Source organism: Anser anser, assembly GCF_964211835.1.
Source record: "Anser anser genome assembly, chromosome: 1".
NCBI lineage: Eukaryota > Metazoa > Chordata > Aves > Anseriformes > Anatidae > Anser > Anser anser.
In genome coordinates, this window is record NC_139720.1 from 138,034,185 (window position 1) to 138,062,122 (window position 27,938).

At 40.1% G+C, this 27,938-nt stretch overlaps 2 protein-coding genes and 1 long non-coding RNA gene across 7 annotated transcripts in view; 2 read left to right on the plus strand and 1 right to left on the minus strand.

Moving 5' to 3' along the window:
* Window positions 1-15,300, plus strand: part of P2RY8 (P2Y receptor family member 8) — a 35,189-nt gene extending 19,889 nt beyond the window's left edge. For all 4 annotated transcript variants that reach the window (XM_083812684.1, XM_083812683.1, XM_083812681.1 and 1 more), the window contains one exon: window positions 10,260-15,300. In XM_083812684.1, coding sequence (XP_083668810.1) covers window positions 10,326-11,399 — 1,074 coding nt within the window. In that variant the 5' untranslated portion in view covers window positions 10,260-10,325 and the 3' untranslated portion in view covers window positions 11,400-15,300. The remainder of the gene's footprint in view (window positions 1-10,259) is intronic.
* On the minus strand, window positions 11,839-17,744 carry LOC310887154. Its single transcript, XR_014575672.1, has 2 exons — window positions 16,776-17,744; window positions 11,839-12,742 (listed from the first exon to the last, which is right to left on the minus strand). It is a non-coding gene; the product is annotated as an uncharacterized lncRNA (long non-coding RNA).
* Window positions 17,745-24,185: 6,441 nt separating this feature from the next.
* Window positions 24,186-27,938, plus strand: part of ASMTL (acetylserotonin O-methyltransferase like) — a 28,853-nt gene continuing 25,100 nt past the window's right edge. The window contains exons 1-3 of one of the 2 annotated variants that reach the window (XM_083812568.1): window positions 24,186-24,446; window positions 25,561-25,692; window positions 27,456-27,503. In XM_083812568.1, the coding sequence (XP_083668694.1) occupies window positions 24,354-24,446; window positions 25,561-25,692; window positions 27,456-27,503 (273 nt within the window). In that variant the 5' untranslated portion in view covers window positions 24,186-24,353. The remainder of the gene's footprint in view (window positions 24,447-25,560; window positions 25,693-27,455; window positions 27,504-27,938) is intronic. The other variant, XM_083812567.1, reaches the window with a different exon arrangement.

Here is a 27,938-nt window from a genome sequence, read left to right on the forward strand (position 1 = left end):
AGATACAGACTGTCTGTTTACAAATTGAATACCCAGAATTAACTCTATCAATCAGAGCTAAATGCCAGGGTTATAAAAACTAGTGTTAAGACAATAATTTTTAGTACACTGGTCAATAAATAACAACCTTCAAAGCAGAATATCTTCATCCTCATTATTTTTTCTCAACAGTGCAAAACTCGGGCAATGATTCGTATGGCAACTATGGTCCAGACATCTCAGGGCATATTGCTAGCGGTAAAAGGGAACTCAAGTAAAGCCAATAGCAAGCTCTTGCAATGTATTGTCTGCTGATAAGAGTACAGGCTGGTCACCCCCCCACACCCCCAAATTATCTACAGAGTGTAATGTTTGACTCCGACTCCTGCCTGTGATTATTTCACATAAAACTTATGTATAATTACATGCCGGCATATATCTTGATTAAAATTAGGCTACTTATATACTTCTCAGTGCAGGAAGGCTGTGTTAGACAAGAAGAATCCTTGGAAGAATCCAATTTTTACTTTATTTGTGCATTTATGCATTTTATGCATTAAATTTTACTTTATTTATGCATTTAAGTTACCGAAATGCAGTGGCATTTTGAGGAGAACAAAGACTGAGCAGAAGGACACTTGCAGCTTAGTTCAGCTGAAAAGACCTGAACTTCCACCTACTGTCTCACCTGCATTCGAGGACTTTCAGAAGAATAAAACAATAGCAGATGTGGTTTCAGGGTGCTATTCCTGTCGTACCTCTGTGTGTTAGTGTGAAAGCATACGTAGTTACAAAGAAAATGAGCAAGAAGAGGAGCTTTTGTTAGAAATCTTTCTATTATTTTTTTTCCCCCATTTTATGATCTTCAATTCTTGTACGTTACCAGTCCTACCTCTAACTGGTATCAAATTAAGAAGTCAGGAAAAAAGTGTGAAGTCAGGAAAAAAAAAAAACAAACAAAAAAAACACCTGCTCTTGGCTGTGTCTTTTTCCTTTGTGTGCACATATAATGCTGCTTTTAAAAGTAGGTCATGCAGTCTGTAGGCTCCTGTAGTTAGCTGAGTCTGGGATTACTGTAACCTGTGCACAGTGCCTTTTGGGTATATCTGCTTAGTGCTATTCAGGGACACACGAATTTGTTCTTTGTCCTGTGCCAATCACAAGCAGCACAGCTGCAGTTATCAATGTTTGATATAAGCCAAGAGCTTTTGCAGAGAAGCCAGCTTTCAGTTCTTTCAGCGTGTGAATGAACGCAGTGAGTTTGCATGAGCAGGGTGAGCTGGCTTCTCCCTGCTGAGCAAAGAGCCCTGAGGTGCTGTGCACGCAAAGCTGCCTCAGACTGTGATGATGGGAGTTACATGGATACAAGGCTTTCAGGACTGTTCACAAGATAAGTGAATCCTGTTCTGGGCTCCGTAGTAGTCATGCAAGTGCCCTAAATCGCTCCTCACATAATATGACCATAACTGAGAAGCAGAATCATCCAGGGTGGCTCATGATAATAGCTTTAATGCTACTGACTGCTGAGGGCAAAGATGAAAAAAGCAAAGAATCATTCTGCAGCAGAGAATTGCAACCATTTGTAAGGCCATGGGTGACTGAACATCACTCAGAAGAAATACAGTGATATAGCTGAGTAGTACAGAGATGATTCAGGGCTCACACTCTGAGCTGTGACAATGAGCAGTAAGAGAAACTGTGCAAAGGAAAGAGTTGTGACAGTGCAGGAACTCTTTTGGAGGTGAGCCCCAACCACTGCTCCCTTCAGGCAAGGCAAAAAAGCATTGCCCAAAGTGCTAGGGAATTAGGAAAACTCCAGGTTCCTCCACACTTTCACATCACTGCTTCCTGGCCCTTCGGCAGCCCAGACACACCTCTCCTGCTGGAATACGTGTGAGCACCTATTTTCAGTGGTATTGACAAGGGGTCCGGAGGAATTAGCAGACACAATTAAGAGCAGTTCCAACAAAAGAGCTTCCAACAACCTAGTTTTTGTATCAAAGCCTTTTGGTAGGTCATGGGTTGATAGAAAGTGACGCTTATTCTTTCTGTAGATCTAGCTCTTCTTGCCCACTCAGGAGCAGAGAATCACACTTGAGAGAAAACAGACAAATGCATGTTAGTTTAGCTTCTACAGAGGCCCTCATGTCATGCATTTTTCAGCCAAGACTGTTTCTACTGGTCCTGATGTGTTAACCACTTCTAGCTGAAGTGTGAGCCAGGAGAATGCCCAGTCTGTCAGGAGTTCACCATCAGTACATTGCAGAAGGAAACATCTGGGGAGAAAGCAAAGCAGTCAGTCTTGCAGGTGAGCTGTCAATAAAGGCTAAACAACCTGTGCTGAGAAATTACAGCAGTGAGACCAGCAGGAGACAAAATAATTTTTCTCCTGAGTCCCAGCTGTGTCATCTTTGCTACACAAAAACACAGACATGCTTACATAAAGCCGGCTGTAGCTTTTGAAACACAGGTGGAAGATGGAGGGTAAAATCATGCATTAGGTCCTATTCTGTACCACTTCATTTTCACGTGGAAGCTGGCCAGGTCGCTTTAAAGTGGCCCCTGAGTGATCCAAGTGTAAAAGGGGACAATTATGTTCTAGGGGACCAATATAGACTTTGACAAAATCCAGGCAATTAAAGGCCTCCAGGAAACCAGGATCTGAATCAACGGGATGTTCAAAATGAGTTGGATTCAAATTCAACCATCTGCCTTTACAAGGAAATTGACTACATATGAGCCTGCTACAGTCACTGGAGATCCACCCAGTATAGTCAGTGGCATTTAGACTTTCCAACTCACCCTAAAATAGACCCTGAGATTTCTACAGATGCTTCTCCACAGCTGTAGCAAGGACCAGGGAAGCAAGATGCCAGCTACACTCAAATCCTGCTACTTAATGTTTCTCTCTGGGAAGAGAGTTGGGATGTTCATAAAGATCTTAGCAAGAGGAACAATGGTTCAGCCTGCATTTAGAGTTACCAGTCGTTAGGGATCCTGATGTGGCTTTCTGGGACGTGCCTCTGTATTTATCTAGGAGGCAATACCATGTTTTGTACATACTGAGCCCAACTAGTGGAAGGAGGCCTGTCTGGAGATAGTGTGGATGCTTAGCCAAAGAGTTTTGACTCATCACTAACAAGATCATCTCCAAGTTCTGACACAATACCTTATATTAACCCTTTGTTCTAAAAAAACATGTCCCAGATACCATGCCAAATTATCCTTTCAGCTACACCTGCAAAACATGGTTGAGTGGCCTGGTTTTGTACTCCAGTGTATGTTAAATCAATCAACAGCTACAGGCTCTCATATCCTTAACGCAACTGCAAGAGAAAGCAATGTATGAGGGTTGTTCTTTTTTTTTTTTTTTTTTTTTTCAGTGTGTGTGTGTGTGTGTTTTAATCTGTAAAGATAATCTTCAAAAACATGCATACAGCTCTACCTCAATTCCTTTGTGGACTGAACAGGAGAGGAAACATTCAATAAGAGTTTCACAGAAGAGAGAGATGAAAAGATAGAAAGTACATATTTCAAGCAGAATATATATATAATATATAATATATATAAGTAGAATATTTATTTATTTACTGTAAAATGCCAATCATACCACACAGATTCAATATAAGACCATAGAGTTTTCAGAAGACTGAAGGATCCTCTGGGAACCTGTCATATTGTTTATCACAAATGGCCTCTGCCATTAAGCTTTGATTCTTTTCCTGGCGTTTGAGGTCAGAAGGGAAAAGGTCGACTGCTTTTTCCTCTGACTTTCAAAAGGACTATGCGAAGTAACTGCAGACTGGAATCTATTGTCTGTCAATCCTGGACATAGGCAATATTTAAAAGATGCAAAGTTATAAAGGAAATCAGTTCATGTACTATTTAAATTTAGACTTTATTTGGCAGTTTTTGTGGTCAAAGTTTATAAAAACATCACCATTTTGTTGTAACTCAGTATTACTTAACAATATTTTAGGGGCAAGCTACCTGCAGGAGGGCCCTATGGCACAGGGTAACTCCATGCTACCGGACACCCATCAGAGTGTGGTTTTTTTGCAAGCTGGTTTTCCATTGCCACGTACCCCGGGTAGCCACCTGACAAAAAGTGGAGACTAATGACGTCAAGTTCCCTGACAGGCATCAGCAATTTTTCAGTAACTGCTTGCATGCATGCTTTTGCTCCATGATAAGTGCAAGGTAGCGCTATTTCATCAAGAAGCGAGTTGCCTTGTGCTATTGGGTAATAAGAGCACGCACATGGAGTGTGACCACAGAGGAGTGTGAGTCCTGTAGGAATTAATTCCTGAACTGTTGTATTGAATCCTTATAAAGGGCTGTTATAACTTTGCTAATATAAGATAATTATATTAAAATATCAGCCTTAAATAAAAATAAGCTTACAAAGTCTGTGTCTGTGGGAAAGATGAACATACATATTATATGCTAGCACTCTCTAATAGGCAGAAATTATAGGACTCCTTTTCTTCAGTTTTGAATAAAGCTGCTTTCATCTAGATTGATACAGTTAAAAAGCTCTAGAGGCACATATTTCTCCAGTACACTAAACCTGGTAACTTTTCTACATTTTTTCACTTTAAAAATAGAGGGATTTTCACCTCTCAATGTGAAATACTTGTGGAGAGAAGACACTCATGTTTTACCTTGCCCTAACTATTTGAGGTCAGAACTATAACCACCATAGGGCTTGCTTTGACCAAATGTACTTAAATAAAGACTGAAGTTTGTCTCTGCAAGAGGTTTTTTTTGTGTGTGTGTGTTTTTTTTTTTTTAAATATCAATATAGAGATTCTGAAGTCACTCTTTCGGTGTAAAAATAAGTCATCATTTTCAGTGAAGGCATAGATATGGTTTTCTTATGTACTTTATCTGAATAATCTTCAGTGAAAAATATGAAGATTTGTTTGTCTTAAACTAAATGACATAGAAGGTCAGGAATATTGCAGCTACTTAGATGTTTTCAGCTTTGTTTGCTCAGAAATACAGATCAGTACTTGCACACACAAGTGCATAAAGGTGCTCATTTCCTGAAAGTATTCATTTTTAAAAGAAGATAAGTGAAAGATTAATGTGAAATAATGCCATTGTGATAACATAGCTACAGACTCAGCAACATTTAGCGATTGCGAGAATGATGCTCTGAACAAAACAACCGAAACAAAGAAAAAAAAAAAAAGAAAAAAAAAAAAAGAACTCAGCAAAAAGAACAGGGAAGGGAAGGCCCAATTCAAAGAAGTTTCTTAGAACACTTATGTTCACATCTTGACTGGGTGAAGGAAACCCTTGGCTTGTAGAGATGTAACACTGAAAGTTAAAATTTCCACAAAAGTTTATTGAAAGGGTGAGAAAGAACATCCAAACAAAACCTTTGGCCTCTTTCAGCAAAGCCCACCCTCGGCGTAGGGAGTGCGCAGTCAGCGATGCACTTATTGACATTCCTCGGCTGGGGGAACGTGAACATTTACAGAAAGAAGTGTTTCTCTGAATCACATCAGTAACGCTTGGGGAGCAAGATCTAAAACGTGTTAAAAAAGGAACTTCTTCTTGTTCCTCATATTGAAACCCTTTTCTCTATCTAAATATCAAAGTGTTTGTCATTTTTCTCACAACTCAGAATGCTATCCCTTTGCCTTCCTTGCTTGTTCTTCTCTTCATACGCAGTGTATAAAGGAAATTGTTTGTTTTCTACACTGGTCTAATATTCTGTCATCTGACCAGCAATTCAGATGGTCCACGAAAGGCTGAATCCCCAGAAGGAATATTGCACATAGAGAATTCCAAAGTTTTCAGCAGTTTTAGCTAAATTTAGTGAGAAATAAACTGTCCTAACACTTTAGCTCTCATTTCAGTTTTATAAGTCATAAGAAGAGCAAGTAAAAAATTTCAATTTTTTTGCCAAAAATGCACTATCTTGATAAAAATAAAATACATTCTTTAGTCACATTTGCTTTGATTAAAAACAGCTAATATGACTTTCTTAAGTGCTTAGAATAAAATCTCTGCTTTCATTTTATTTCATTCTGAATACATTTGCAATTGAGTTCAGCATTTCATGTTTGTATGTTTGTTTTCCTGTAGTCTGAAGTACGCTGTCCTACATTCTTCAACTGGAATAGTGTCTTTCTAAAAGTGCAAAGATATCAAAGGATTCAGGAAATTAGACTTATTTATTCTAGACAACAGAGCTTTAACAGACAGAGAACCAAAATAATGAAACAGAATAGGCTTTGGAAGGCTTTCTGTTGCAATGAATGTTTTGAAATTTATTTTTCCATCTCAAATCACAAACTTTTTATAAAATGGTATTTCTGTTTTTCAGTCAACTCACAGGCTTTTCAGTCTTGTTCACAGGTGCACTTGACATTGATAACAGGAAAAGAATAGATGTGAGAAAGGAAATATATCAGTTTTATTTAGTAGTCTCCTAAAAAAAAAGGTTGACACATTTCTGTTTTTATTCTTCCATGACAAAGAAATAAGTCAGTCATCTTCTCTTCTGCTTTTTTAATCTTTCTATTTCAGTATACCTTCTACTGTTTTAATCGCCATGTTTTGTCCACTAAAGGGAAAGGAATCACCATCCCTGTCAAAAGAGGCACTAAGCAGCTGTCACCTTAGCTTATGGTTATAGCTCAGGAAGAAACTGACGTTACTGAAGTTCCAAGTGAGCTTTCTGTGTAGAGTGACATGAGTGACAGGGTATGAAGAAGAGCGAAAAAATCCTCCCTGGATTTAGTGAGGGTTGCTCCAGAAGATGCAGGTGCTCTTAGTACCTAATATTGAACTGAAATACATCTGCTCACTAAATGTTCTAGAAATGAGGCAGGCAGAAAAGCTTAGCATTTCTCTCTCTATGTCAAAATCTCTAGGACCAATGTAACTGGCAATAAGACTGGACTTTCTCACTTAAAGAATCCTTACTGAGTCTTTCTTTCAGTCTACCTATATGTTCATTTGTCATAGTACAGATCTGGCTGTTGCTAAAATAAAAGCAAAACAATGTCTTTATTACAGGGATATTTATATAGAAAGAAATGTATTTTTACAGTTTATGTAAACATAGCTGAGGGTTGATATTTTAAAATTATTCTACAGGAAAGTTTCTTTTGCAGTGTATCATGCAAGATCCACAGATTTGAATTGTGTTGTAGGCCTGAAATTGCAAGAGAGCAACTCACAAATGTATGGCAAATCTAATTCTAATGCTTATAAAAAAATACTTTCTCACTTTATTTATGACATTTTCAACTAAAACCACAAGTGATAGACAGATGCTGTGGTTGCGGTGGAGGAAGGACTTAAAAGTACCCTGAACGAGATAGAAACATAAATACAGTGCTAACTAAACCCAAATAAAAACAGTAATGGGAGAGCTGAAGAACTTTGAAATGCTATGTTGTGAGTCCAGCAGCTTAATCTGGCCATTTAAAAGGCAAAGTATCAAAAGTAAGTGTGACAGTGCAGGGATTTCTGCTGGCCCAGGCTTTCACAAGCAAGGAATTCAACAATAGAGCCCCAGAAAGATTTGGCAAAAGGAAAGGCAAAGAGGGAGTGATGATTATCTATACTCCACATCTTCCTATGATGTGAAACACGTTGTGAATTTGCAAGTCTTGTGTGCTCTGCATGCTCCCTCCTCCCCTGCAGAAGACGCTAGGGAACTATTCACTCCTTGTGATGGACATCTTCTTTTGCTCCTTGTGAAGGACATCTTCCTTACCAAAAACCATGCCAAGGGGACCCACCCTCTTTGGAGAGCTCTTGTAGGCATCTAAACACAAAGCCCAGAACTTTAAAGTCCAGGCACCCTGCTCAAGAGGTGCCTAAATGTGGGAGGCACTTGTGTTTTACTGACAGTTCTGCTCCATAAACATGTAAAATCTACCTTTAGGCAGGCCACAAATCCTGACACTGTTTTGCATATTTCTTATCAGCATGTGCTATCTGAAAAAGCAAATTCAGAAGTTGATTTCAGAAGATACCTTTGTGATTAGCCCTAACACAAAACTCAGTGTAAGAGATATTGAACAGCTTTATGCCTAGTGCGATAGATTTAATGCAGGTTTTCACCCATACTCCCACCTCCCAAGTACAGAGTAGCTGTAGGAATAGCAATCTAGAGGTGAGATCTCTCAGTCCCTGAGAGCAAATATCTTTCACTTGCAAAGGCCTATTATTAAGGCTCTGTAGTTACTTTGGTATACATAAAACCTTTGTTCTGGGAAATGCAGGGTTACTAGGCACAAATGGGTGTCACTTGAAACAGATTTCTGAGGCAATAATGGGTTCATGAATAGATGTTTACTATGGTATGTCACAGATAGAAGAGCTGAAATAGATAGCATTACCTTTTTTCAAGAGCTTAGTGTCAGTTAAGTGCCTTTCCAAGTTCCCCTGAAAACTGAAGAGTTAGTTTCATTCTTGATATCGTTCCACCAACAAGGACAGAATTTCATCTGGAATGGATTTGGCTCAAAGGGTTTTTTGCAGTTGTGATCATGTGATGTGCTTATTACTCAGAACATGTTTGTTCTGTGCCATGTGCATGATATATTCAGAACATGTCTCTGACATTTTTGCTATTCCTACTTTCTTGTGCCTTTTTCTGTGTTTCCAATAGTTCAGCTAGAAACCCCCTGAAAGACTGGCAACATTAGTAAACATTACCTGCTTGATGCTGACTCTATTTCTGAATATTTTCAGCTGACATTTGAAGTACTATATATTACTGATGAAATCAAGAAATAACAGAAATAAGTCTACACCAAGCTTCTTACTGCTATAGCTGCTTTTTTTTGGCCTTTTTTTTTTTTTCTTTTTGGATCTGCACTCAGTTTATTTTTAGGGTTGAATATTTCTTTCCTGCACTGCAGCCATCAATAGAGACTTCATCTTTGCCAGGTCTCAAGAATCATCAACAGTTATTTTGTGAAAGTCATTTGATAAGAGCTTCTGTCAGAAACCTAAGCTTTTGTCAGAATGGTAGTAGCCAGCCAGAGATATAAGGACTGAAGGCTGATCACCTCTCTGAGGGGCAGATCTGCTACGCTGCTCCCTGGCTATGACTACAGTTAAATTAAAGGTCTTATTTAACTGGATGTGAGGTTAAATGACACCGAATGACTTGTGCCTATGTTTTTAGAAACTAGCCTCTCTTGTGGCAAGTGTTTCTTGGAGAGATAAAACAGTGGAGATGATCAGAGTCCATGAGTAATACTGTGTGCTTGTACTCACTCTCTGGTCCTCTTTATTAATCAGCATAGATGTGCCCACAGTTACCAGCTGGCTTGGCCTAGAATCCTTTTCAAGTCCACAGTTCCACTCTTCATAGAATTTACTAATCATCAATTATCTGCGTTTCACATCATTCATTGCCACTTCTTCACTTTTTTTGACCCTCTACTTTTGTTAAATTGCATTCCTGCATGCATGTAGTGCTTTGAGGCATGAGTTCCTGTTTGCATCTGCTAAATGCTGCTACACTGTGTAAAATAAATAAGCTAAACCATAAGAGACTGTGTCTGCCAAGAAAGGTCTATATAGGCCAGACAGTGAAAGCACGGTTTTGTTTTGCAGACGGCAAAACTGAAACTCATTTTGCAGAATTATAGGTGACTCGAATAAGCAGTTTCAAACTGTAAAAAAACAAAACAAAACAAAACAAAAAACAGCATTTACTTGGAATGGATCTCTGTTTAGTTGGACAAAAAGAAATCAGAAAATATTCTATATTACAAGAGAGCAAGGTCTTGGCATCTCGAGTATATAGGATGGGTTTAGCTCTTGGGAAACTTACGGCATAGTGTTCTCATGCAGACATTCATTTCATTTCAATTTGTGATGTGATCTTCTGTGTGCTACAATAACAAAACAATAAGGTATGATAACGTGTAGTCTGCAAAAAATATATCAGAAAGCCTCTCAGTAGGGAAAAAGTAGCTGTTCAAAGCTAGAAAGAAATGAGACAGGTAAAACACTACAATGATTTGGAGGGAGGAGGCATTTGTCAGGAGAACATTTTAATTGATTCAATTCATTCAGAAATAATGTCAAACTACACAGGCCTTTTTCTTATTAAATTAATATAGAATGATAGAACTATAGAGTGGTTTCGGTTGGAAGGGACCTTAAAGACCATCCAGTTCCAACCCTCTGCCATGGGCAGGTGGACACCTCCCACTAGATCAGGTTGCACAAGAAGCATGTTTGTAATTTGTTTTAACACATTGCTTTTCTTTCTCTTGACTTTTGCCCTCTAGGTTTGGAAGCCAAGAGTTCATGATATGATCCAGCTGGCTTATAGATCAACAACCACCTTGTGAATAATGGTTGAAAACGGATCCCACCTGGACAATGAAACACTTGCAATGCTCCAGAATAGAGCTATCTCCGTCACCCTCCCAGTGGTGTATACACTGGTGGCTATCATCAGTATCCCTGGCAACTTGTTCTCCCTTTGGGTGCTCTGCTTGCATATCAAACCCAAAACGCCTTCTGTTATCTTCATGATCAACCTGAGCATCACAGATCTCATGCTGGCCTTCTGCTTTCCCTTCCAAATATCTTATCACATCCAGAGCAATCATTGGATCTTTGGCAAGATTCTTTGCAGCCTTGTGACTGTGATGTTCTACTCCAACATGTATTCTTCCATACTGACCATGACCTGTATCAGCATTGAGCGGTACATGGGTGTGGTATATCCCATGAAGTTGGTCAAGTGGAGAAGAAAAAGATATGCCTTCGGTGCCTGTATGGTAATGTGGCTTTTCTTGCTACTAGCTTTTTATCCACTGGAAAGCACAGATCTGACCTATGAAGTGAAAGAACTGGGGATTATAACCTGTTTTGATGTTCTCAAGTGGGATATGCTGCCCAACTTTGCAGCCTGGGTGGCCTTTCTCCTCACGCTATTTGTTGTGCTCTTCCTGATCCCTTTCATTGTAACAGTTGGATGCTACATCGGCATCATTCGGAAGCTTATTCAGACATCAAACAGATACGGTAACAGGCAGAAGACTAGATCCATATACCTGGCGATTATAGTCCTTTCGGTGTTTGTCACTTGCTTCGCCCCCAATAACTTTATCCTATTTGCGCATATGATCGTCCGCCTGTTTTACAAGAGGAGTTTGTACCCTGCCTACAAGCTCACCTTGTGCCTCAGTTGCCTCAACAACTGCATAGATCCCTTCATTTACTACTTTGCCTCTAAAGAATTTTACCAGAAATTGATGCAAGTGTTTCGCCCTAAAGTACTGCTCAGTGACAGCTTGGAAACCAGAAGGGAAAGCTTATTTTCTGGCAGGACCATGTCAGCCAGGTCGATGTCAAGTGGACCTATGGATGGGTTAGAGGGAGTAACAGTCTATTTGCAAAGGCAGGAAAGTGTTTTCTAGCCTTAGACTTCCCCAGCAGAAAGGCACCTGTGAGTTCCATGAGTAGAGACAGAAAATATTTCTTTTTGAATGTCTACCCTCAAAGTAACATGCTCTAGTGACAGAAGTCAAACCATATGCATATCGTGCATGCTACTTGAGTAAGTGACTATTTTCTGATAAGAAGTGGAAGCACAAAAGGAACTGAGTTTATTCAAAAAGCCCCTGAAGCAAACCCAGTGTAGATAATTAAGGGATGGCCTGGAATTAGTCCAAGGGATAAGTTTAGAACAAGAATTACTTTCAAGTTGTATAATCTCAGTGTTACCCAATGCTTGAGATCCTCAGTGAATGTGAAATATTACTGTATATGAGTTATAGCATACATTGAAATGGGATTTTGGGAAGGGGAGTTATTTTTCTAAGCAATGTGCTGTGTTTTTTTTTTTGGGGGGGGTGTTTTTTGTTTTTTTTTTAATGTATTGCTTTACTGTTCGGTTGCATTTCTATAAATGAGTAAACATAGCTTGTCATTTTACCATCAATGCATAATGCATAGCCACTGTGAATTCACCGCAACACTCACCCGTTTATCTGAATCAAACCACACTAACCTTTGAAAAGGTTAGACTGAGTGATATTATTTATTTCAGTTTTATACAGAAAAATATCTCATGCTATGAAAGAAAATCTAGCATTTCTTTCTAGTTCTAAGCTGGTTTTACCTAGAACTAACAGTGTTTGAGACAACTTCAGCTGCTGCATGGCTTATATTTTCATTTCCTGAAGGTATTAATTTCTCAGGATAGTGGGCAGAAATTGGTTTAAGAAAACAGGTTTCCCACATTGACCTACTACAGTAATAATGCTTCTGGTGTTAGATTGGTATCAACAAGTTGTTTTAACCAAATGACTATAGACTGTATGTGGAAGCACCACCCCCTCAGCAGACAATTTAGCTTTACGTAGTGTGAGGATATGCATATCTTCCTTATGGTACTGGTGTGGATTATTAATCAGACCTTCTGCAGGATATATGAGAATTTGACCACAGTGATTCTGTGCAAGCAGAAGCTGTGTGAAAACCCACCCTTATGGCCAGATATCAGAAACGTACTTCTTTCAAACAGGCAAACAGAAAGCAGAAAAAAATGAAAGCAAGGTTTGATAGTGGGAGATGTACCAAGTATCCTGGAAAGAGGCTGTAACTATAATCAGGTTGATAGTGCAGTCATGTGCTTGGGATTTCTCTCGGAAATATCCTTCTCTGGCTTGTTTGCATATATTGTGTGATGTGACGTTTTTCTTCTCACATCTCAGCAACTGCCCCGGTGCTTGGAAAGACAACTGCGACAGAATACATCCTGGGCACAGAGAAAGACAAAGTTTTTCCCGTTGTATTTTCAGCTTTTTATCTATGTTTGGATCTCAGGAGAGTAAAAAAAAAACAAAACAAAATCCACCTGACAGAGCCAGACAAGCTTCCCTTCACAAGCAAGATGAAGCTATTTGTTTCCTTTTGCTACATTGCAAGCTGGATGGTGCTACATTAGTGAGCTGGAGGCTTTCTTTGACATTGTGGATGGTTGGTTCAGACACCACATTTCATCTCCCTTGAGCAGTGGCTGCCAGCTGTACTGATTTCTGAGCTCCTGCAGCTAAGTAGCTAAGTAAAAGACATCACCCATGGCTCCTATTATCTATTTGGCTCCTTTTTTTTTTTTTTCCTTGTATGACATCATTTAAAGCCATTTTTCTACCACTAAGTATCATGAATTTCATTGCTGTAGAGGCTGGATACCCACAAATTCAATTGTGAGATATTTGTACATCCTACCCTCTGCTAAAGTATCATCAGTTATTAGTGCAGGATAAAAGTGAGTGGACCTAGTGCTACCTTTCAAAAGCCATGTGAGATGTTCTGTGCATTTCATAGCATTAGCTTTAAGTGATCTGCAGATTTTCTGCCCATCAGGTCAGCTTTAGCCACAAGTAGTCCATCAAAACTTTCCCATCAAGCCTCATGGAAGCTAGGCTGCATTAGGCTGTGTGCCAGGTGCAGTGAGATGGGCTTAGAACTACAAATCACCTCACAGATTCTGAAAGAGAGGAGCCTGTACAAGTCAGGGGCTCTGAGCTCCCATGTCAGCTCTGGAACATCCTCCAAAATATCTGCTTGCACCAGGATATAAGCTTCTGGCAGGAAATGTGAGCTGTTAGCTTGGGTAGGAAGAACACGAGTGTTGAGGTGAAGGTATGAGATACGAGATTCCCGCTTCCTTGATAGACAAGATCCAGGATAGAGGAGGAGGTAAAAGGAAGAAGGATAACTTTATGTGTTTAAAGCAAAAAACAACCAACCAACCAACCATAACAAACAAACAAACAAAACAATGCTGCTTGCTTGCTTGGGACTTCAGTGTCCAAATCCAGCTCATTCAGTGCCATTTTCTTTGAACATGCCCTACACAGTTGCCTGTTCTACCCCTCCAAAGAAAGAAATAATATTAATAAAAAGACATACAAAATATACCACAGTACATTACATAAAGCATTACATACATTTCGGTTGTTTGGATATGTGCCTCTGTTTACCTACACTGTCTGAAAAAATCACAGGCTGGGATTTTCCTGAGTTGTCCCATATCCATCAGGTGGAAATTCAGTTAGTTTATTTATGTTTTGCAAATCTGTGTATTAATTTAGCAGTGCATTGCTTTGCCTGGCTGTTCAAATCCCCCTTCCATCCCCTTTCACAGAACTCCAGCTTTCTCACTACCAAAACTGTTTTTCGCATTTTATGGTGTCAGAAACTGTTTTGGAGGTTATACTAAAATCCCGTTCTCTCACCCCTTTTTTTTTTTTTTTCCTTCTGCAAATATTCTTCTTTGTTACTTCCCCTAGCTTTAATGCAGATTTTCACTCTGTTCTATTTTGAACCTAATCTCCAAGCACTCAGTGCATCCTGAAATGTGCTGAAACATGCCTCAACTGTAACTGACATCAAACAGAGCTGAAAAAGCAAAGACTTTGCACTTTGGACATCAGCAACTATATTTTGAAAAATACTGAATTGCTCCTTTTGCAACAGAGAAAAGATGCTCACAACCAACTGACAATTTTCTCTCCAGCCTCACACAGCTCTCCATAGCACGTAATTCCTTTTTCAATGGTGCCTAAAAAGGAATAGAAGGGATGTCCCATTCTTTGCACCATTGTGTAAGCCAGTCTCAAATTAGCTCAGATGAGGCAAAATTCCAATTCATGTTACCGGGATTGTTTCTTGAAAAAGAAATACAATCTTTGATTGCTTCTTCCACGTATCTTTTGAGTCTGATGGTGTATACTGTGAAGTTTTAGAGGGGTGTTTTAAGAGAGGAGAATAAATTCTTTTTAAAAGTAGCCCAATTAACTGTTCTTCAACACTTGAAACATGTCCTCATGGGACACCATGAGGTCGCAAGACTGCTACCTTGTTCAGTGGATGTGAGCTTAAATATATTTATATATATATAAACATATATACAAACATACACATAAATGGAGGTTGCCATTTGAGAGGTTATCAAAAAGTTCTTGTCTATACTGCCTTCAGTTTGGGAAATGTGGGTTCTGTATGACATGCTTACTTGATCGCCTCTGTGGTAGTAATTTTACTGAGAAGAAGACACGAATGTACAGGCTTCTGTTCTGTTTTTGTTGTTGATGGTGGTGGCGGTGGTTGTTCTATATATATATATATGTATATTTTATTTGTGTAACAATTTAACCTATGAATGTCCTTTGACTTTTGTACATAAAGAAAGAAACCATGAAAAGGAAAGGATTTAAGATTTGTTTGCACCTGTCATGTGTGAGCTACTTCTCAACTTAGAACAGGGCAGGGAGATCAAGTTATAAAATAAAATGAATCAATTTCCCATTGCTATTTCGTCTCTCTCTCTATATATTTTAATTTCAGTGCTTTTCTCTAGGGGGCCAGCAGGCCAAGTCCCATTGCACCACCCAACTGGCAGCAGGCAGCAGGGGGCACTGGGGCAGCCCCAACCCCAAGCCCCAGCCCCAAGCACTTCCCTGGGGACAGGGACAGGCTGGGACATGGGCCTGCTGGGTGGACCCCGCTGGCCAAGGGCCATGGCCAGGCCTGGCTGCGGGGAGCTGGGGCCCAGCCCTGCTGTGGCCTCGCTAGGGCAGGGGCTGGTGGTCCCAGGCTGATGTGGGGTCCTGGTCCCAGGGCAGAGTGGGTCAGGCCTCTAGAGATGTTCAGGGCTGTGAGGACGCTCAGGACGTGACACCCTGATAGAAACCTTCCCTAGACCGACTGTGCTTCATTTGGGGTTCAGGATCTGTGTGGGTGTGTCTATGCTGACAAATGAAAGAGGGCCGGAGATTGTCTTGAATTCACTTGGTAATTTTTGTCTGTTTTCTCAGTTCAAAGTATTTGAAATAAGATGAGGTCTACATCACTGCCCACCAGAGTAGGGCTTCTATAAGGTGATGTTTAAGGTATATGCTACATGCCTAAAGGTATGTATGATAGCATGAACATTTGAGGGAGAAACTCAGTGTTGGTAAGCATGAAGTGATGAACATGGGCAAATCCAGTCACAGCTTTGCATACAAAATGATGTGCTTGGTAGTGACCACTATACATCACAGTACATAATTTGAAGCATTAGCTCAGTGACAGTGGAAAGAAAGCAAGTAAAACATTGCAAGTTGTTAGGAGTTTGGAAAAAAATAAACAAAACACTATCATGCTTGCTGGGTAGCAGCAAGAAGAGGTTAAAAATTTTTAGATGTCATTAATATTGTAGATTTTTAAGGGCCCAGAGTGAAAATTCTAATATATGATGACTCTCACAAGAATGATCAGGATATAAGCTTTGGTTACTGTACTCTAGTAATTAAATCCATCCTGAAAAAAAAAAAAATGAGGAACTCATTATTGGAATAAATTGTGTACCGCTTTTCCTCAATTATGCTGCAGTTCATAGGATTAAAAGGAGTCAGTGAGAACAAAATTTCAGTCATGCTATTCATCTTGATATATTCTTCTGGACTACAATCATTCTGGGTTAAATATTTGCATATGTGTTCTCTTGTCAAACCTAGAAAGTATAATTATGGAGAACATAATAAAGTAGAGGATAGTGCTCTGCTGAAATATTTTTTTAAAAGCTTTCTTTCTTCATTTGAGAAAAAACCTGTCTGAAGTCTGGACTCCTATTTAACTCTCAGTCTTTCATGATTTGCTTGCAAGTCTTATTACTTTTAATTTTTAATCTTTAAGTCTAAACAACTGGAGATATGTTATCAAATGAAGAGACTCTCAGGCCTCTTAAATAAGTTCAGAGCTGTCAGCCAGAATACCATTCATGATTTCAGCATAAATACCTCAGCCACCTGCTTGACTATCTTGACTCACGATGATGTCCTGCAGACAGTCTTTTTCTTTTTCAGGAAGCTTTTTTTCTTCTGCAGAAATTTTCAGGACTGTAACTATCATGGTTCTGTTTCCCCAGTTCTTGCATCAATGTCTACATGACCTGGCTCTGGTATACCAGCATTATGTGGATACAGAAAGTAAAGTGTGCATGTTGTCCTGCTGGGAGTTACTAGGGCTAAGCTTTTCCCGGTATCTTCATATCCTTAACTGCTGCTGCTGGAACACAGGTGAGCTACCAGAAAAAATAGAGAAGTGTTTTATGGAGTACTTCCAATTGAAGGAAACTCCAAGGTCTGACTTCACTGCTGTATATCTTAAAGGCTTTGTCAAAGAAGTAAGAGCAACACACTTCAGGGAGGTATTAACAGATTCAAGCTGGAGATAGGATGGGGCTAAAGAAGTAACCTCTGTGGACGCTGGGGGAAGAAATACAGTAAGTGAGAGTTTGGAAAAAGATGCAGAAAGTTGGTGTCTGCAGGAAACCATCCACAGTTAGAGAATGTCTGTAAATAGTTTTCTTCATAAACAGCCAATTTCATTTTAGAAACATGGAGCCCTTTCAGTGTGAAAGCTTGAATAGTCAGCAGCGCTCCAGATTCTTGCTACAAGGAAAGGAATGTGATTAACAGATAAATAAACCACTGCCTAGACACAGAGTAAACGTCTCATGGAAAAACGCAGGTCTCTGGAAATGTGGGCTTGCCAGGCACAAAAAGTGAAACTCATCTGATCAAAACTAGATATTAAGTGTTACTGTAGGTGTCTTAGTGCTTGGCAGCATTCAGGTCGACTGCCTGCTCTGATTCCTAAGTCTCTGTGATAGCTGCAGTGGCTGTTGACTGCATTCAGACATCCAGATGTTAGTAGACTTCCATATTACCATTGAACCCCACCACAAAAGCAACGTTGGTATTCCAGGCCTGTTACCTTCTGCTTCTTGACAGTTTTCTTCTAATTCTGCCAATTTCATGCTTCTAATGGGAGCTTGTTCATCTGATAGAAAGCCATGTGCTGGGAAATAATACTCCTGGGGACCTCAGCAAATGCTTAAATAGAATGCAGGTCTCCCTCACCTTGTCAAACCTGGATGGCTTCACAAAATAAATGCAAATATATCAGTTAAGTTACTGGAAACCTCTTCCCACTGTTTACCTCTACAGAGACTCTATACAACCTTCTCAATTCGAAACTCTCTAGGGAGGTGCACTGGCCTTTTCTTCTTCAAAAAGTTTCCGCAGTGCAACACCGATTTTCTCAGCTCCTACTTATTGCCCACGGGTTGACATTTTTCCTTTCCCTATTTCACGCTGCTTTCCATAGTATATGCAGAATGCATCAGTTTCTTACCACTTAGTATTAGTGTTCTTTAATGAATAATGCAAATCACTGTACACTTTTACCTAAAATGTCAATATACCTGGACTTTTGTAACAAGGCAACTGTTTCTATATACTGCTGCTAAAATCAAGCCTTTAAAGGAGTAAAAAATAAGATACAGTGCAGCAGACAACCTTTCTTTAATCGATAAATCTGAATAGATAAAGAAGATAAAAGACAAAAATAAACCCTTCAACCTAACAATATTTAATCTAGGTTTTGTTATATAATACACTTTAATTTTTCATATTCAATAAAGGTATTTGACTCCCAGAGTGGAATTACTCCTGTTCTTACAGTCATGCAAATCTGTTGAAGGGGACTGAAGCCCTGTTAAAAACATATCTTAGCACCTATTAATATCTTTATGATGCCCCTTTATAGTTCCAATCTCGTTTATGCATTAACTTTCCAGATATCACTAGACCTATTGACATTAACTTTGTGTCAGATTACCCCTATATGCACACACACACACACACAAGCATACACAGTTAATATTAAGCAGTCCTTGTACTTCAGACTAGGACTTCGAGTGTTTGTGGTGCTTGGTTTCTGTCCTTACCAGTTACAGGTCTCTACAGCTATTTGAAAATTACAGTATGCTAGCAAAACCTTAGAAAAAAACCGTGGGACGTACTGCCCTCCTGTGGAGATTTGTATAGTGAACATATTAAGAGCTCCACAAAACGTGCTTGACCTTGGAGTGTCAGTTGGGAAATCATTTTCTGGAAGAGGTGGTATTCCAGCTGAGCCAATAAACCTCTTTTCTGCATCTTAGCTTCATTTAACTACCTTTGCACCGTTGTCGTTCCAGTAACCATTATACTGTACAAGGAGAAGAGAAACATCTGTTTTTCATATTTAGACAAATATATGTGTACATGTGTTTAATACAGACACACAAACATATGTAGTGTGCACATGCTGTGCATATAATATATGCATTATGTACACACATTTTCTGAAAATATTTTATCGTCTTTTTTTTTTCTTTTTTAGGATAAACTATCTAGAAAAAGTGTTCTTTATAGTCTGATATGCTATTTATTTTTCTCTAGAGCTTATACAAACATTAACAGGAATGAGATTGGAGAAATGCTGATATTAGATGTGGAACTACCCGAGCCATTAGATGTGGAACTACCACCAACAAGCCATGCAACTTTAAAAGAGACTCAGGGATTTGAAATAAACCTCTGCCCCACAAGCACACAAAAAACTGGGGATGCTGTCAGCAAACACTGTACCCCCTGTCCCAGTGATTACAGGGTTATTAGGCACTGCCATGTTTTCTCCTCTGAGGTTGGTTGGTGGCCTTGCGATAACAGGAGAGAGAAAGCAAGCTGCAGATCAGAGAAGTTTCTCAGTGACAGACGCTGGGCTGTGGCAACAGCTGTGAAAGACAGCACTGGAAGCATGCACAACTGTGTCGCTGCTTCTGTATCATGTAAACTGGGACGTGTTTGCAGCACACCGTTTCTTCCCTGAAGGAGCAGAAGCTGGAAGGAAGCATTCCTTTCTTATTTCAGCCTGGTGTTGCTGCCACGGAGCTGGCTGGCAACTAATCCTTGTGGACAGCAAAGGGACAAAGCCTGTCATTCTGTGCTCCTCTCACTGGGATGCTGTTGTGTTCCCAGTGGGATTTCTTCAAGGCTCTAGGTTTTTCCCCAATGCAATACCTTCTCTGTGGCGGAGGCCAAATGCAACCAGTTAGTCTTAATCACTGACATCCCTTTTCTAGTTCTTGTAGAGAGTTTCCTTGCACTATTTAAGTATGCTGGTCAAAGATGCTTCGCCAAGGCTTGGGTGACAATTTCTGTGTTGAAAAAGTGCCTTGTGAGTGGCCAGCATGCCCCAGGACTATGACTGATGTAGGTGCTTCTCCTTGTCTCATGAAATGGGCACGGAGCTGCCTCAGAGATGGTTGCTGTTCCTTTGGTATGAGATACACTACACTCCTCCAGCAACTGGGAAGTTTCTTCATAGGCAAGGCTTAATGCCATTTGATAACTATGTGGGATGAATGTCATGAAATGAACTATGTGTTAAAACATTTAGAGACATTACATAATATAAAACCTATGTATGTAACAAAATAATGTTTAATCTGACTTTCCGTGGTTTCTTCAAAAGCTCATTATATGCTTATAATACCACATTACTTCAGATAAAAAGGGAATTATGTGATCATGTAGGCACACCAAGATTTTGCTGAACTTCAAAGTTTGATAGAAGAGAACAAAGAAGTATTTAGGCCTGAGCTGAAGAAAACTGAATTGATATAAGTTCTTAAAAATGCTCTATGAGAACACAGAGATGGCAAAGTGAAAGAAATCTAGGCTTCCCACTCTGAAAATACTCCCTCAGTCTGGAACAATGACTCTTTAAAATCTTAGGCTTTTCCAATAGAATTTCCGCCGTACTCTACAGGAAGCAAGGACAAAATAATTTGAAAGTCAGCGTGTTTTACCTATCTTGCAAAAATCTGAATTCATTAAAAATCTAGAATACCCCTTCAGAATCCAAAAATCTAGTTGAAGATGTAGACTAATCATAACAGATACTGTATTATATGAAATAGGAAACTCACTACCATAGCATAGTTCAGATGAAATAGCTAGCTAAATACAGTTGTATGCAAAAATATTATAATAAAACATTATGCAGGTAATGTTGAATGATTTGATTGTTATTTTTAAACAGAGGAGAATCCCTGGAGCTGATGATTAACTGGTGAAACAGAATACATCTTTAAATCCCTACAGTAGCAGAAACAAGAGTTACTACTTTGTGAACTGTGTAGATATGTTGGACTACAGCAAGGATTTCAATGCCAGAAAGAGGCTTCTGAAAAATTAAGACTGCACTCTCAGAATTAATGAGGTTGTCCTAGAAAAGCCAAGTTGCCTTGTGAAAGATGAAATGTTCATTTGCTTCATCGCAACATCCCTAGGATTCTCTACATTCTTTGCAATGGAAATGCATTGCTCCCCAAGCAATTTGATCTTGTGCTGGTACAGATGACTGAGCCAAACAATAGATCCAGGTTGAAATACATACACTTATTGCGATATACATAAATGTAGGTATGAGAATTTGATTAGTACAATGTTCTCTACATGCTTCGAGTTATTACTCTTATGGCTGTAGTATAAATATGTATGCAGAAAAGCAGAGAAGTCCAGAACAAAAATATTAAAGAAAGGTCTCTACAGTTCAGAGCTCTAACTGTTACTTTGCTGTTGCTCAAAATACACCCGGTATTTGAAAAAGTCAACAGTTTCATAACCAACCTTGGACAAGCTAATCTTTGACTAGCATGGTCAGCCAAGACAGAAACTTTTCTGATAACTGCTGTTGTCATTGATCTTCACCTCGGTTGGCTCACTGCAGCCTCACACTTGCTTTGCCCAACTCTTGCAAAGTTGCTGTAGACTAATTAAAAATAATTACTTGTCAAATCTCTCTAAAATGTGATAGCTTACTTGATGATTTTCAGCTTGCTCACAAAGGGTACTTTGAACTTCACCACATTTAGGCCAGTATAAACCACATACAGGTAAATGAAAACATACATTTTAGCAGCTTCGTGTTTTTATCTTTTAAATAAACTAATTCAGCTCTTTGTCATGTTTGTCAGAATAACAGACTTACTAATTACCAGTCTTCAAACTAATAATTAAAAAAGCCACATTCTCATTGTTTTCATATTAAAAAAGTTCTTTGTACCAATCTCCATTTTTGGACATTGTCTGAACTTTCAAGGGAAAGACTGTAGAAATTATCCATTTTCCCTTATTTATTTATTTATTTGTTTAACTTTCATAAAGTTCTTTGTGCAAATCAGAAGAGCAGTATGTAAGCAGAATTCAGTCAAGGGAGGTAAGTCATGCTTGTCTTACACTTGAGTTAATTGGGCTCCACAAGCAGGAGGAATGATGTATGTTGCATATATCCTTATAACCTCTATAAATTACTAGAGACAGCAGATTTGTATTTCATTATTATCTATCAAAACAAGCTGGAAGGAACAGAAGGCATTCTTTCTGTCAAGGTTGTTCTTTATATAAATACATGCATCGGATGGAAGGCACACCATCATTACTTCACATTTATAGTGGTGAAAGTACACTAGAAGACTGAATAAAATGAAGAGAAATAGAAGAAAATCAGGACTGTTATTGGATTGTTATGGAAAACTTTGCATTATTGTCTTAATCCTCTGGAGTGTATGAATTAAGTTTATCAAACTTGCTTAGACACATAGCAATTCAGTGTATAAAAAGACGACTTCAGATAAGAATTATGTTCCAAATCCTTGCAAAATCCATACAAGTGCAATTTCCCTTTCTTTGGTTCATATTGCAGTCATAATGAAGAGGTACATAAATTAAGCTTTAGGGTTACGTTAAACTCAGCCATTAGAGGTAGTGCCATAGTATTTTTTTCCAGAGGACTAATTCCAAATCTTTGACCTGTGTGTACCAGGAGACATGCATTTCTGTGACTTGATGAGATTCTTGTCCCTTTATTCAATCAAAAATTATAATGGTATCATATGAAGGATACTCAGGATTCTATTTCTGTGGTATCTTCTTGTTTGCAAGGATAAATGTCACGTTTCACCGGCCTGAGAAAAGAGCAAAGAATTAGATCTGACAAGCTCTGTGACAAGCAGAGACTGCTCCTCTCCCTGTTTCACACTTGCCCTTTCTTTTTAGTCACTTCTCCAGCTATCCCAGAACTATTTCAGCGTTATGGATTTGATGAGGATGTTAACATTTACTTAAATCCTCTTGCATAATAAGGACAGCAATCTATATTCACAGTTGTATTTAATCTAAGCATTTTATTTCCTTTTTCATTTTAGCGTAATTTCCCTAGGTTCTTAATATTTATGATTATTTGAACAAAAATGTCTCTGAAGACAAATTTCAGTCCTGATCTCAAGTCACTGCTGCCCATAAATGAGTCTGGTCTCAAAGAGGGTCACGGGACAGAGGCACTTGGAAGGAGTCAAGGCATGTGAGGTGCTGAGTTATAGCCACCAAACCTCAAGCTGGCCTAGCCAGTGAGTAGGGTAAGTATCTTGAGAGCCAGGAGTGTGCCTCTGTGAGTGTGGCACAACTCGGGGAGGTGGCTGCTGGAGGAACCAGGAGCTCCAGGACAACTGCCAGAGGGTCCACGGGGCCTGGAGGTCAACTGGGAGACCCGTTTGTGTATGTGCCAGGGTGGGGGAAGATGTGTGTGTGCGCCTGCTTATCTGCACCTGCAACTGGAGTGGGACTGCAGCTTGGAGGCTCAGGTGCCAGCAGCTTGAGAGACCTGGGGATTTGGGGAGCGAGTTAATGCATAGACTGGGTGTCTAAGGTCAGATCCTGCAGGGGCTCGCACTGCATATAGGTAAGTAGGTAGGTATGTGTATACGTACACATATTTCCCACTAACAGACCTTCATCCTGACCAGCCAGAGGGGAGAAGAGGCGGAGGCCGTTGGTGTTTGTGTGGGTGCTGAGGCTGCCTGCTGGTGCTGCTCTACGTGGCTGGCCATGGGTGTACGTATGGCATGAGATGGATGTCAAGAGACTGCAAACTACTATTGCTATGACTAGACTGCTATGACTTTTTAATGCTAGAATACATAGTTCACTCTTTTTCTATCCAGCTGAAAATACGTAGTGCCATACCATTTGCAAGTTTTGGGGAATATATCTGAGCTTTCATATTAAGCCTTCTTTTTTTTTTTTTTCTTCACACAAAAGGCTAAAGAGGAGACATCCTATCCGCTGAGATACGCATCAAATCCGGTGACGATAACATCTCACTTTTCTGCAAACCAAACCAAACCAGACCAAAACCGACAACACCTCTTTGCCAAACACCTCCCTCGAGAACTACCGGCGGGGGGGGGGGGGAGAGGCCGCTAGACGCGGTCGCTGCCTCGCCCTCCCGCGCTGCCGCCTGCCTCCCAACGGCTCCGACCCACCGCCGACAAACCCGCGCCGCCCGCTCCGGGCCTCCCTGGCCGCGGCTCCGCCCCGCCGCCATTATAAGGCCGCCCCGCCGCCTGCCCCTAAGCCGAGCCGAGCCGTGCCGTGCCGTGCCGAGGCCGGGGGGGAGGCGGACGTGCGGTGCTGGCCGCGGCCATGGCGTTGAACCCGGTGCTGGGGAAGCTGGTCAGCAAGAGGGTGGTGCTGGCCAGCGCCTCGCCGCGCCGCCAGGAGATCCTCACCAACGTGGTGAGTGCCGCGCCGGCCATACCTGCGCTGCCCGTCCCCTTCCTGCCATTCCCCTCCCGGGAGGAGGCCCGGCGGTGCCCGAGGGGCTGGGGGGGGGGGGGGGAGGTCAGTTTGCACGTGAATGCCTGAGAAAATAAACTTTAGTGTTGTTGTTTCTCTTTGCGATCACGGTTTTCTTCTTAGGGTTTCTCTATAAGCAAGCGCATGTGTGTCGGTTGGTTTATATGCAGATTGATATGCGTGTGGATTAAGGCATTCTGCTGAAAGGGAGGTGATCCAGCAAGTGGAAGGCTGGCTCTGACTCATAAATGCCTGCGTAACTGCTTCTGGCACGTCACAGAAAAGTTCGGGAGGCCTTACTGTGGGCCGAAATAATTAAGAAATAGCCTACCGTTTCCCTTACCTCATGGGGTTAGTGCTAGGTGTGTGCAGCGAGGGGAATACGGTCAGTGTCACTTTTTGTTCTCGCACACAGCGATGAAGAAGCTGTATCCCCTCTTTCAGAGCATTTGGCCCATGGGGGCACACACCGACTTCACCAGTCTGGCTGCAGGAGGCTTTTGAATGGCACTTCAGTGCGTGCATTGTAATGCGTCCAATAGATTGCATAGAGTCATTTTTGTAGGAGAAGGTAGAACATAAATGTGAAGAAAGTATGTTTTTGCAAAATACAAAGATGTAGAGAAGCATGGGGGTTCAAACGTGTGCCCAGCTATTAGAAGCATAGTGTCTCTGCTGGGTGTAGGAGGTGTACATGTGCAATCTGGAGGCAGGAAGCAGGGAGAGTTGTTGTTATTTTGACAAAACCACAGATAAGTGGCACTTGGTTTCTACTTATCACGTGTATAATAACACATAAACTGCAGGTGGTAAAGATCCTGTAAGCATGCACAACTGTTGCACAAGTGCCATGGATGGATTCAGTGAAAACGCCGATGGTGGAATAGGGAAAAAGAATATAAACATACCAGTTCAGAAGTTATTTCTGGTGAGGCTTTTTATTCTGGACTACTTACAAATCGTATGAAAAGGCAAAACCCTATAATAGAAGCACTTTATTATTTTTTTTTAACAACATGAGACTGACTGTATTGCTTTCCTTTCTTTGTTACAGGGTCTGCGGTTTGAGGTAGTTCCATCTTGGTTTAAAGAGACACTTGAAAAGTCGTCTTTTGCAGCCCCTTATGAATATGCCATAGAAACTGCAAAACAGAAGGCTCTGGAAGTAGCAAACAGAATGCATGTAGTAAGTTACCAGCTATTTCTGCAGTGAGATTTTCATCTTTAAATGGTGTGTGTTACAGTGACTTAATTTGCATGTACTACTGAGGTGGCCTGTGAGTGCTTTTTCCCCACTTAAAGGAAATGGATATTTTCTGTCGTTTGCGAGAGATGACATCCCTGAAATTTACTCACCTACTCAAAAGAAGGTCCAATGCCTGCAGTTCAGGCTTTTGACAAGCAGACATAGCTCGTATGTTTTGCCAGAAGCATACCTGCTTTGGCTTGGGATACATAATTGATAGTTCCTTTCAGCAGTCAGGTTTGTGACTACATCTTATCCTGAAAGTTGCTTATCACAGGTATTAGTTGACTGAATCCAGTGCTTTGCTGTAGCTTTCATTGAAAAGTAGTTCAGTTGAACAGTTGTGACAAGGGAATGGTTCAGAATTGATGAGTATAAAGATGCTGGAAGTAAGCAGAAAAACAAGGCATTCAGCTATAAAGCATTCTGGAGAAGGAGATTGACGTTCATTTCAAGAGTGGGAAGCTGACTTGATTTCAGGTTTTGTAGTTAAGGCAACAGTTTTGAATCTTAAGTATTGCCAAAACTGGTGATCCAACTTTTAAAAGTAGCATATCTGATTTCTGCCCTTGTCTCTAAGCGGTGTGAGCACATAAGGCTGCTCTTTACCAGAACCTTTTCAGCAGTCTAGCTGATGAGATCCTACAAAATGTACTGTAATATCTTAATATAAGCCCTAAAAGAGAAGAGTGTATTTGTTGAACCTATACTGATGTCAGAAAGGGAGTGTCAGATGCTTTAAACCAACAATGTTGCCAGATGTCACCATTCTTCAAAGCAAATATTGCATGATCTTCAATGTAAATCGTTATCCAGGTTTCTGCCTACTTCTTTTCAGAGAATGGTGTTCAGAGAATACATTAGGACTGTATTTTCAATGCAAACCTACGAACTAACTTACACTGGGCTTTCATTGCAAAATATGCTGGTGATAATGCTAATTCAGTGGATTTCAAAATGCTTCATTACAAAGGAATTTTTTTTAATGATAGCTGGAATTAGTTCTAGTTAACGCACATCAACAGCATATCTGCAGAAGAATTGCTACCCTACAAACTTTTTAATATAATGGTCAGAGTTACAGACAAGTTTCTTGTCTACATGTGTTAAATCATAGCTGTGTACCTCATTAACATGCAAGTGAATCAAAAGTCATCTGTAAGACAAGTTACAGTTTAAAGCCAAGAAAGGGCTAGAAGGAATCTTTATATACCCTTAGTTAGTTCCCCAAAACAGGCTGTGTATGTTTCCTTTTGAGAGAGAGAAGCAAAGCGTAGCTAAAGGAAAAAAAAAATAGTCAGCAATACTTGGCTTAGAAAAATGATTCTAAAGGGTTTCAACTCTGGCTCCAGTACACGGGCTGCTTCATTTAAAGGAATTCTAACTGCCACCTTGAAGATCAAGTTGAGCTTTGAGAATAAAGTTAGATCTTTCCTGGATGCGTTTGTTCATCAGTAACGTGTTTTGGCGAAGTTGTAACCTGCTAACAGTCTGCTCAGGCCTCCTTTTTTTCCTTCACTTTCATGGTGATATAAATGATTACTGTTTTGTAGAAAATGCAAAAGGAGAAAATGTCATGTTTTCAGGTCTGTGTAGTCCAACCTGTAAACTGGTCAACTTAAGTTTTCTAACCTCAGGTTTTTAAGGGGTTTTGTTCTTTCTTCCTGTTTTGAGAAATATATTCTTTCTTTATGCCTTTGCAGAAGCACCTGAGAACACCTGATGTTGTGATAGGAGCAGACACTATTGTGGTAAGAGGTCTTATATGCTTTATCATTGTTTTAATTTTTGTCAAGTGTAGAAAATCTTAAGGTTTGAAGTTAGAAAATGATTTTCACTGAAAAGTTGCACCGGAAAGATGATGTGTTTTGAGGGTTTTGTAGATGTTTTTCATTTTTTCCTAAACGAAGCAATTTTTGGTATCTTGGGTGCTAGGAACATTGGTACTGTTTTTCCAGAGACACTAGCATTGCTTAACAGTTGCCTTTGATCCTCTGTAACATGGATTCCTGTGCAATAGAAATTCTGTTCCCAGGTGACTTACTGTCAAGAAATCCAGATCATGTGAACTGTTTAATGTTGTGCCTCACGGGGGGCGCAACTTTAAGCCTGTCACCTCTGCTGAGACAGTAAACAGTGAAGGTCAGGGGAAGTTGAATTACCTTTTGGAGAGCTTTTTCCGCTGG